At 34.8% G+C, this 12,273-nt stretch overlaps 1 protein-coding gene across 1 annotated transcript; it reads left to right on the top strand.

Annotated features, from left to right (window-relative positions):
* The first annotated feature begins 7,379 nt into the window (after positions 1–7,379).
* Positions 7,380–8,110, top strand: LOC149817105 (uncharacterized). The gene is made up of 2 exons (XM_089986555.1): positions 7,380–7,858; positions 7,943–8,110. The coding sequence occupies exons 1-2, from the start codon at positions 7,547–7,549 to the stop codon at positions 8,048–8,050; spliced, it is 420 nt and encodes a 139-aa protein (XP_089842681.1). The 5' UTR covers positions 7,380–7,546; the 3' UTR covers positions 8,051–8,110.
* Positions 8,111–12,273: the final 4,163 nt, after the last annotated feature.

The following is a 12,273-nucleotide window of genomic DNA, read 5'->3' as shown; positions in this document are numbered from 1 at the left end:
ACCTGAAGTTTTCATAAATATTCAAGGCTTAGAAAAATCGCAAATTTCCATTGGAAACCAACGGCGATGAACACATCTATTGGGTTTGCAGAAAACGTCCCTAAATATTTCTACTTTGCATATTCTCATCACTCCTTCAAGCAGTACCTGTCTACATGTCTTAGTTTAAACGAACAAGGATGGCCACAAAAAAATGCTAGAACTTTTTTAGTAAGATTGATCATGCAACTCCATTCTCTGTTTGCGATATAATTTTTGAGTCCAATCCTCTCCCAAACCCTGTGCTTCTTTTTTAGTGAGAGAAAATAGACTTATAGGTGATTGATGATGATTATGATGTGCAATCACTCTAAGCTCAAGCAATTGATTGTCAAGTAGGCGCATATTCAGCCCCATCAAATGCACTCAGCCAGTGGCGGAGCCGCATAGGGGCTCACATGCCCACCCTGACCCAACAATCCCAACTGAGAGGGTCCTGGGCTAGGGTGGGCAGTACCCACCCTGGGAGCTGACTCATGCGTAAAACCTCCCCTGACCCCCAAAAATTACAATGTTGGTTTGCTGGTCAAGGCTCTTTGGATCGGGCTTGGAGGAGATTGTCATCTTTCGTCGGCAAGTTCATGAACTAGTTCACTTTTGCTGTTTCATTATTGTGATTCTTTTTTTCTCTAATTGTGGGCAGATTTCTTATTTAGGCTTTGGCCTACTTGGAATTGGGGTCTATCCATCCGTGGCTGGCTTCTACCTTCCATTGATGCATTTCCACCAATCACTATGTCTCTAGTCATTCCCATGGGCACACTTGGATGCTCATCCCATCCCTTTTATCACTTCTACCTATTTCTCTTCAAGATTGAAAGTATATATGAATTCATACTTGTGTGGATGACACCATCCATGTAATGAATATTTTTTTTTCTAAGTTTATGAACTCACACTTGAGATAAAGAACACTAGAATCTTGTGAAGTTGAAAAAAAAATTGTTGACTTTTAAAGCTCTTGTAGGTTTGTCTCTCAATGAAAATTAATAATTTTCATGAATAAATGCGTAATAGGGTTTTGATTTTAGGGCTTTTTTCCAAGTTAGTGTTGTTTGTTAAGATTTAGAGTTTTGATTTATTTTTTTTAAATAACATGAATGTTTTAGTGGGGTTTTTGGGTTTTTGTTTTTTTTTCAATTAGCAATAGGCATGACTCTTGATTTTCCTAGAATATTAAAAGTTTTTCAATTAAGATAAATCAATGATTTTTTTTTTAAGATTTAGGGTATTGATTTGGATTTTTTCAAAGGACATGAATATTTAATTAAGTTTTTAAGGTATTTTTGTGTTTTTTTTAAAATCAACATTAAGCATAATTCCTTGAATGTACCCTTGATTTTGGTAAGAATTTAGGGGTTTTATTTTTTAATTAATATATATGAATGATGTTTGTTAAGATTTAGGGTTTTGATTTGTGTTTTTTAATGGCATAAATGTTTAGTTGTGGTTTTCTGTTTGTCTATATTTTTTTTTAATTATTAAACATGAATCCATGAATAATGAATTTTTGGTTTCCGTTAGAATATTAGGGTGTCCTTTATTTTTTATACCTATTAGTCTATTGTCCTTTTTTTTTGTGTGTGTCTGTGCCCAACATAGTTTAGATTTCTGCCTCGGCCACTGCACTCAGCCTTTCTATTTGTTTAAAGAGAAATTCCAAGGAGTAACATCATTTATATATAGCCGCCTAACTTTTCTGTTATTACATTTTATCTGTCTAAAATTTTTTAATCATTCATTCATGAGCGGATTTTTTTTAATATTTTAATAGTGAAACAACTTACCCAATAAATCTTTTTTTTCTTTTAATAAGAGAAGTTTAGTTGTTTTGTTCGATAGATCAGCATAAAACAAGTGCTTTTTTCTTCTTCTTTTTGTGAACTAGGGAAATGCTGTCTCTCAGTGAGTTCAGTGACATAAAACTCTAGATCATGGCTTCAGCAAAAGATCTGCATCTGTGGGTTTTGAACTCGTGACATCCCATCAAAGTGATATTCACAAATTGCCGTTACTAGATGAGCAGTAGTATTTTAATCGTAAAACAAAAAATGGTCAAATATAAGCATGAAAAAAGTTAAACATTTAGGTATACATAGGTGGAGTCACTAGAATATGAGAACTGAAAATATGAGAACTAATGTGTAAACTGCCATTTTCATGATTTTTTTGTTTTTTTCTCTTGAATCTTACCATGGGGATGTGATCTACATGCTTTATTTTATAAGAACCTGCTCTTGAATCATTCGATTTCGATGCATAAACAAGAATTTTTAAGGCTTTAAAATCAATAGCTTATAATCATCATGAACATTCAAGCATTCAAAAATCATATTTTTTCATCCAAAATACACCATTCCTAAAAAATTCACCACACCAAGCACATCCACATTGTTGGATTTACAAAAAAAATGTTGGAAATGCCCATATTTCTAGTTCTCATATTCTAGCGATTCTACTTAGGTGATAAGTAGTTAATATGTTGTGCAGTGGTCCCCCACCAGTTATCATTATCGTACCAATGGGGTTTGAACCTGCAACTTCCCACCACATGGAGACATGCACTGACATTAGGGGTGGCAAAATCTGACCCGACCCGCCCACTCGACCCACCAACCCGCTTCTTAGCAGGGTTAGGGTTTGGCTTAAACGGGTTCGTGTCGTAAACGGGTCGACCTGCCTAACCCGTTTCGTCGTGTTCGTGTTAGGGGTATGCCAACCCACCAACCCGTTTGACCCGTTTAATAAACGGGTTAGGCGGGCGGGTCAACCCATTTACACGAACCTGTCAACCCACAACCCGTTTATATATATACATAGGTAATAAGCAGTTCTTTTGATATTTACATGAAGAAACTGCTTCCAGAATCAGAGACCTAGCCAGATCACTGTCCTGACAGCATAAAACTTCGTTGGCTTACCCCTTTCTTTCAGAGAGTCATCACACTTGTGATGCCCATGAAATTTGAATCTAGACTGGCGGCCTAGGCCCCATTCCAAACCCCTTTGGGGGCAGGTGATAAGCAGTTAAACACTGCATATTTTACATTTCTTAAACTCTTGTCGATATGACCATGCAGGTATGATACATGATTTGTTTAGTAGAGAAAGGATTTTTGATCTTGAGGTTGTGATATGTATTTGTGAAAGTTTTAAAAACCATGAACTTTATGATATATCAGCATTTCATGACATTCATAATTTTACATGGAAAAAACATGATGCAAGGTGTGAAGCAAACAGACCATAGAATAAGATTTAGACACTATTGTAGCTGTGATCAGCAATTCATTGGCTAAATCGCTGATGAAACGTGATATTTTTCTATAACGCAAGTTTCACTAAAAATGAATATAAATATAAAACCTAACAGTATTTTAAGTATGTTTAGTAATATATTAATAAATACAAATTTTAAAATAATAATATGTATGTACATTAAGAATATTAATCTAATAGGTTTAATAACAAACTTAAAACTAACTATTTTAAAATCAAGTATATTATATATTTTCTTTAGATTTTGCTAATTTCAACATTTTACTATCATGGATTAGTTTTATTGTTTTCAATGAGCATTAATATTATTTTATAATTAAAAAATTAACATGCCATCAAATTTTACAGTGTAATTAGATAAATTTTTGTTACTTATATTTTAAAATTTAGTTATTTATAGATTTTATTGTGATATTTAAAATGTTGTCGATCAACCATGATTTGCAATTTTGGTCATGATTTGGTGAAGAGTCTGCATGTCGAGGTTGACTGATTTTTCTGAATAGGGTAAGCTCAAAATAACTGTCGAGAATGAGTTTTGCTACTATATATATATATATATGAAAGATGAGTAAATCACCCCTTAGGATTAGAGACCTAATCACGTTGGCTTAGCTTGCCATACAGCCACCTTCTCGATGGTGTAGGCGCACCCATAGTGACAAATGTCGCGAGATATATGAAAAACTCCCGATAATATCGTGGGAAATTACATGAATGTTAAAAATGGTAATTAATTTCTTATGATATTTTCAAAATATTGCGATTTCTTGTCAAAACAAAAATATCATGATTTAAACTCGATATTTACATTTTTAACAGCAATTTATCTTGAAAAAACCATGATTTTTATTTTTAAATATTTTTTATTTATTTTATTTATACTTTTTGTTTATTTTTTATTATCAAGATTTTGCTGAAAAATACAAGATTTAAAAAAAAAAATCAAATTCGTGCGAGTTTTTGATTGTTGATATATATTTTGCCATTTTTAACTTTTGTCACTTTTGTCACACCCCTTGCCTCTCGGGAATTGCCCGGCTTCCCTTATAAACTTAAGGGGTTTTGAAACCCTGACCACCTGTCTAGTGGCCAAGCCCCCTTCATTGCACCAAACTCATTGAAGCTTTGGCTACTATAGTTTGTAGCTTAGATTTTTCATTAAACAATACGTAGTACAACATTTTTCCATTTCCCAACTAATTTTAACAAGTCAAAAGAATTCTTTTTTAGCGAGAAACTTGGGTCATAGGAAAATATCAGTATCTTTCTCATGGTCTACACTGACACGTGGCATGCCCTAGCAACTCCATTATCAAATCCTCTCCAGCTGTTGCGTATGGATTGGATAAAAGTGGGTATCTTTTTCCCAATGATTAGTTATGGTTTGCATTATGAAAAAAAAAAAAATACAAACATGAGAAAAATCACCAAAAAAGTCTCTCTCTCTCTCTCTCTCTCTAAAAATGTCACTCTCAATTGAATTTCCCCACAAACGTACCTACTTTAAAAAGAGCTAATTGCAAATCGACACCAAAGTTAAGTTGGTGTCTATTAAAAAACTTTGTTATGGTTAATAAAAAAAGCCCCTAAGAATAGTTTTATCATTCAATATCAAATATGACTCAAAAATTTTACCAAGTATGGCAGTGGACCGGGGCGGAGGCAGGGGACAAGGTCCCAACCCAGTCCTATCTCAAAATCTGGACCTCCATCCCTGCACGAGTTTGAATTTTAACTTCCATCCCTAATCTAAATGGGGGAAAGCAGGGCAGGGCCTTGTTTCCCCTCGGTCCATTGCCATCCCTAAAGAAGGATTGGCGATGGGGCGGAGTGGGGGCAAGGCGGGGATCGGGCCGGGCTGGGGGGCAGGGCAAGTGTAAGCGTAAGTCCATCCTCACCTCTATCCCTACATGGGTTTTGATTTTAACCTCCATCCCGGTTTCATGTCCTCCATTCCTGGTCCAAACGGGATGAGGTGGGGTGGGCCCCCTTTTTCCACCTCCCCAAGTCCACTGCCATCCCTAATTAAGCACTTTTTTCTCTTCTTCAAACTTGAAACTCTCTTTTAATAAATTGAGCAATTGGTGATCTAAAATATTAGCACAACTTAAGAATAAATAAAAAAACAAAAAAATAAAAAACTGACCGAAGAAAGGTATCAAATCAAAACCCATCGAATTCATAAACCTTGAAAATCCAGGTGGGCAAAGAGGATATTCTAATTGTTGGGAGGTAAAATGGTAATATCTCACAGTAACCTAAGACAAAAAAACAAAAAATTGCTTAACCTGCATAACCAAAACTTTGGTGCCTTTTTTAAAAATATTAAGGGTATTTTTAAATTATGTAAAAATATTTTCTCCTTAAAAAAAAAAGATAATATTTTAAGGGTTAGATGCTTTTGAAATTCCTTTACTCACTATGCCAACAAATAAAGAAGGGCCCACAGAGACCAAAGCCCCAACTAATCTCCCGACGAATCCGGCGCATGATTAGCTGAAAACACACTACGTCAAAGTCTAGGCAACCCAATGTTCTTAAGGGTTTCTATTGGTTGACCCCAATAATAATTATGATAAATTACAAAATACTGTCCAAATTTTCCGGTATTTGCAAATAGAAGTCCAACTGACGGTATATTACAAATCACAACCTAATTTAATAAAGATGGTTTCAAACTACTACTTCTAATCAAGTATTGGATGCCCCCAAAAGGGTTTGGCCTTGTGGGGTCGGAGATAGGCCCCTAGGCAGGTGGTCTAGGTTCAAATCTTATGGGTGTCACCCTTTGTGACAGCCTAAACATGACGACTCTCCGGGGGCAATGGGTAAGTTTATAGAGTTTTATGCTGTCAGGACAATGACTGTAAGTATGGCGGGCAAAGTCAGTGTGGCTAGGTCTCTGAATCTAAGGGTAGTTTTTTTCGTGTAAATATAAAATAAAATCAAGTATTGGATGAATATACTGTTTGATCCTTATATGTTAATATGTTAAGTACCATTTTGCACCGCAAAATATTTTTTAGTCGAATAGTGAAAATGTAGAGCTTTTTAACCTCACCGAGGACATGGCATTGGATAGAAATGATTGGAGGAAAAGGATTCATGTGGAAGACCCAAAATGAATTTCTTTTTTGGTTCATATCGCTGACCCAAAATGTAGAGCGTAGTAGTAGTTGTTGTTGTTGTAGTGAAAATGTAGAGCTGCGGCCCTGCGGGCATCGGTTTGAGAAAGATCCTTTCTGTAACTTATTTTTATGCGAATTTTTTAATGTCAGATATACTCTTATTTTTTTTTTTTTTCGTTCAAAAAACTGGACGAGAGAACATTATAAAAGATGACTTGAAAAATAGCATATATGGGTTTAATTTGGTTTTGATTTCATAAAATGTGAGACTCTTGCTTCAAGGCTCGATGTGATTAGAATAAAAGTGGATCCATAGTTGAGTTCTTGTTAAAAGTAATTGTTCTAAATCTAAATTTTCATGTTCTAAATGCTTCTATCAAAAGACAACTTAATTTTTATTTTAAAATTTCAAAGACTTATTTGAAAAAATATTTAAAATGAAGTCTTTTTTTTTTTTAAATTGTGGCATAGGCAAGTGGATGTGACAAAAGTTGAAAGGCAGGCTCAAGTGATCCAAAGTATAAAAGGTGAAAAAACTAGAGAGAAAGGTTAATAGGTGAACTGTGATTATTTTTAGGGAAGAGGTAAAATAATTGGCTAACCAAATGCTAACCAGGGTTAACCAAACGAAAGCACACTCAAAGGCTTATTTGTCAAATAAACCAAACATCAACCACTGACTCGTAATGTACAATAAGTTATCCCTGTATTTGTAAATACCAACAAATTTGAGCCTTAATCGAAAAATTCATTCTAATATTTATTGAATGAAATTGCTCCTCCTTGTCCTTTTTATCTCATCCCACTGCTCAGATGCCAAAACAAAAAACAAAAAAGATTGGAGAGAGATGGGTGATGAATCAAATAGTGATGAGTTCAGTTTCCCAAGAATTGCTCAAGACGAAGACGATGACGACAGTGAAAGTATTAACGACTCCATTTGGTATCCCACCTGTCTTCACCGGGGAGTAGCCAACAGCTCCACCCAAAAAGGCCAACAAGAGAAAGAAAAGGAGGAAGAAGAAGAAGAATATGAGAGATCGAGGGGCAGCTTCACCCCATCAAGATCACCAACCACCCCGAGAGTCTTTGGTTCAATGGACAATCTGTGGGATGATCGGTGCGGCAGCGGCTTAACGACTCCGAGGCGGAGCTTCACCGGCCGTAGATCCTTCAGCGGGGACGATGCCGGTGAGCAAGAGAGGATGGACATGCTGTGGGAGGAGTACAACGAGGAGTTGTGGGTGAAGGAGATGAAGCAGTGCATCGAGAAGCAATGGATGGGCGAGTCTCCTAGCTCCACTCCTGATCGGATGGCTCAGCTTTGCTGCGTTCAAATGATCCACATGGCGAAGAGCAGCACCGCAGTGATGCCGCTCAAAAAGCCGGGTTTGAATGTGATCTTCAAGGTGTTGAAAAAGCTCTTCTTGCTTCATGCTCCTCATCATTCTTCTTCTCAAAGCAAATAAATTTGTTTTTTTTTTATAACGAAGGAAATCACCCGTGTAAGACAATTGGGAAAGGATTCTCGAGGCAAATGTTTTGATGATGCTATCTTATGGGATGAAGGAGAAGAGCCGAGAGTGATTTCTAATAATTAATGTAAGATATTTATGTAAGAATTGGGTGTAATTAATTATAACCAATAATATTGTGTATTTGTTGGAGAAAATCTTGACAATGTTACTTTTTTTTTTCTGCCTTTTGCTGTTTGATCTTTTTTTGAATTTGCATTTCATTACTTGTGAAAGTACTCTTGTCACTGACTAAATTCTAAGACCCAATTTTTTGCACTTGTACTTTGCAGTTTTTTTTTTTTGAAAGGCAAGCTGGGTTAGGCAGACCCCTACCAGATATCTCTTAAACCCCATGTGGCAGAGGGATTCGAACCTAGGCCTTCAGCTTGGCACAGGACCCCTCTTACCACATGGGATACCACCTCGGTGGTACATGATCAACAGCTTTGATGAATTCATGTAGGACCAGAATTTCTGTTGAAAATGTGGTTTGGAAGCATCACAAAGCACTCATATTCTAAGAGGCTTGAATCCATGGCCACAAATCTCATTCTCGAGAAAATCTAGCAATATTTTGAGAAAAACTGGTTTTCTTGAAAAACTTAAAAAGAATATCAGCATATATAAATATGAAAAGTATATAAACATAAAAAATAAATGTAAATAATATAATAACTAGGCAAAAGTGTTCTATTGCATCAATTTTGGGTTAAAAAAAGATAATTTCAAAATAAATGATATCTTGCAAATATCACATTTTTAGTATTATATATTACCCTTTGAAAATACCATTTTAAAAATGCAATATTTCAAAATATCGGCATTCAAGGGTCTCATGATGGTATTACCATCAGGAGGGGTCATAACTCTGAGGTCCACATGCAGTAGGAATGCAAACAGTTCTGATATGGAACAACTAAATGCATCAGGGAGTTGGATCTGGAACAACTATAATTTGCAAAACCTTCATCCTAGATCCGACCCATTTGCATCCCTAATGCAGTTGGATCCAGACTGCTGGTAAATATTGCCCACTTAGGATTGCGTGTATAGAGCCCCCCCCCACCCCCAAGAGAAACTAGCTAGCTACACTTGACTCAGTTCCCATTGATCTGTGGGTTTTTGGTACAAGGTTTAGGCCTAGTTGTAAACTAGTTGGATTCTTGGGTATGACATCTTTAGGCACAAAAATCTTAACCCCATCTCTATGAAAAACTGGTTTTACTTCGTATAACCGGCCCATACCTATAAACCAACCAAACCGAAATCAAGCCCAAACCGTTTGAACTTATTTAAACTTGATTATATAAATCTAGCAGACTTAACACATGTTAAGTTGAAGTTTGATGTAGCGCAAATTTGATGCAATGTTATGGGAATCTTAGTTGTGACCAGGGGCAAATTAAGCTAAATATGTTTCCAATTGAAATTGAGATACATCAAGGATCACTAGTTTTATTTTTTTAAATTATTCAAGATGAGGTTATTCGGTTGTTCAAAATGGTCCTGGCTTGAAGGTTTTGAGCATATCGTTTTGCCCCAAGTGTGAATGAGATTCTCACACTCGATTGTGAGAACCCCTTTTCACATTGGGCCATTTATGTTATGGGAATCCCACCGACATTTGGCTCTGTGAATCTTTTTCACTTTCACATTTGAGGCAAAGCAAACACACCTTTGGTCTCTGCTTGTCTGGCAGGAGATGCTAGTGCACGTCACCTTGTGCTGGAAAGTTGAAAGTTCAAATCCTAATGTTATGGTTGTATAACTGGTAGGATTTGCCTAAATCCAGCTTTCTCTGTCTAAAAAAAAACACCTTTGGTTTAAATCCTAAACTGGGTTTGTTCATCTTAGGGATATAACTGGGTCCGGTTCAGGTCATGTCTTATCACACCTGATTTTAAATCAAATCTAAAAGTCAGACCCAAACCCGACCCAATGAAATTAGAGTTTGGGTACTGATGAAAATTGTAGACCCATATAGGTTACCAGGGTATAATTGGGTTGGGTCTTCAGTAGACAATTTTTTTTTTACGAAAAATGACTTTATTGTATGACAAAAAATGACATTTTTTGAAATGCCTCACAATTTTCGCTATTCTCCCCATGTACAAAATCATAAATATTTGGTTTTTAAAGACCTTTTTGCCCTCCATACATGCGAAGTTCTCAAATATATGTGAATTTTCTCTCAAATATGTGACTATTTTCAACATAACTGTCTCTATTCTCAATTCTCAAATCTGTATCTCTTCGACCTGATATCAAAAACTTGCATTTTTATAGTTGTTGGAAAGTTGAGACGCATTGCCTATAACTTTTTTATTTTGAGTCAGAACTGAAAACCCCTCTAGAGTTCCAATTTCTGAGTTTCAAAACCGAAACAGAAGTACGCTCTACAGGTTGAAACAGTTGCGATTGCAACTTTTCTGTTTGTTCTATGCTATTTTCTGGATACTTGCATTGAAAATCAAGAAAAACAGAAAAAAAATACATCAAGATGTTAGCTTTCCAATGCTAAAAAGATCACCTTGATATGATGATCTGTTGGGGAGAAACGTTCTCTGAAAGATAGACTGTTCGGTTGTTCCAATCTATAGAGAATGCTTCTATTACAATTTTGAAACTAAAAAATGAGAACCTTAAAAGGATTTTCGGATCTAACTCAAAACAGAAAAATTATAGGTCTATGTCTCAGCTCTTCAATGACTATAAAAATGCTGGTTTTCAACGTTGAATCGGAGAGATACAAATCTTGAAATAGAGACTATTCTGCATAAAATATATATGTGATTCACCACCTATCCTATATATGTAGAGTTTCTCTTAAAAATAAATAAATAAATAAATAAATAAATAAATAATATATATATATATATATATATATATATATATATATATATATATATATATATATATATATGCTTTTCCTCTTATATATGGAGAATTCTTCTTAAACATATGATTTTATTCAAAATATATGATTTTCTCCTAAATATATGTAGAGTTCCTCCTATACATGCAATTTTCTTCTAAACATAAGCAGAGTTTCTTTGATATATATGATTTGTTTCCTCTTAAATATATGCAATTTTTTAAGTTTAACAGGATGTTCACACTTATTTTTATGTGAACTTTTGAGGTATATGTGAACTTAGCCAGATATTTGTGAAGTTTTGAGGTTTGAGTTTAACAGAATGTTCACACTTATTTTTATGTGCATTACTTCATTTTATGCATATATTTTATACGAACTTTCTCATTTTATGCATATATTTTGTGTAGACTTTATTATTTTATGCAGACTTTTTCATTTCTGCCTATATTGAAAGTTTATTTTTCAGAGGACCCTTCTTTCCAACCGCTCATTAGATCAAGGTAATCCTAGTGGCATTGGTAAGCTAACTTCTTGATCTATCTTTTTTCTTTTTATTGTTTTTCTAGATTTCTTGCGCAGGTATTTAAAAAATATCATAGAATTGACAGAAAAAGTGAAACCTTGCCTGTTCATCTCTTGTTTTAGGAACACTATTGGGACTTTATCTAGCGCATGTTTATCATTTTATAGCAAATTAGGTACTGTTGGAAAGATATTTATGTCTAGTTTTTTTTCTTTTTTATGTTTTTCTTGAGTCCTATTTTATGGGTCAAAATGTCTTTTGAATATAGATTGTTCGGTTATTTCAGTATGCAAAATATGTTTTTATTTCAGTTTTAAAACTTAAAAACAAGAACACTAGAGGAGTTTTCAGTTCTAAATTAAAACATGAAAGTTATAGTCCTGTGTCTGAGTATTCAAACAATTTTAAAAAAATACAAGTTTTTGACATCAGATTAGAGAGATACAAATATGAAAAGAAAGACTATTCTGCAAAAAACAATCACATATTTGAGAGAACATTCACATATATATAGGAAGTTCGCATGTGCAAAAGGTAAAAAGGTTTTTTTAGATCCAGATATTTACAATTTTAGACATGAGAAGAATATAAAAAATTATAGGGCATTTCAAAAAATGTGTCAAATTAATCGTACAGTACGAACATTTATTCGATCCAAGAAATTAAGAATTAGACCCAAACCCAACCCATTTTTATTTGGGTTTGGGTTTGGGTTTGAGAATGGCTGAAAAAAATAGATTCATATGGGTTAAAGGGTTCAGGTTTCAGCCTGGGTGTCAATATAAAATAGATGGAAAACCGTTTTTGGCGAAACAAATGAAACAAAAATCTTGTGGGGAACCTCACTCAACAAAGGTTTCCTCCCCAATATAATTTCTAAAATGCAAAACTTTTAAAATCGGGTTC

The sequence above is a fragment of the Nuphar pumila genome, chromosome 14 (genome assembly GCF_984573655.1).
Source record: "Nuphar pumila chromosome 14, dmNupPumi1.hap1.1, whole genome shotgun sequence".
NCBI lineage: Eukaryota > Viridiplantae > Streptophyta > Magnoliopsida > Nymphaeales > Nymphaeaceae > Nuphar > Nuphar pumila.
This window is presented reverse-complemented; position numbering and strand designations above follow the sequence as displayed.

Excerpts from the sequence above, each read along its gene's own strand:
- LOC149817105 (XM_089986555.1), top strand. The coding sequence starts at position 7,547 with ATGGACAATCTGTGGGATGATCGGTGCGGCAGCGGCTTAACGACTCCG. Across the intron at positions 7,859-7,942 it reads GTTTGAATGTGATCTTCAAG|GAAATCACCCGTGTAAGACA; the intron begins GTGTTGAAAAAG and ends TTTATAACGAAG.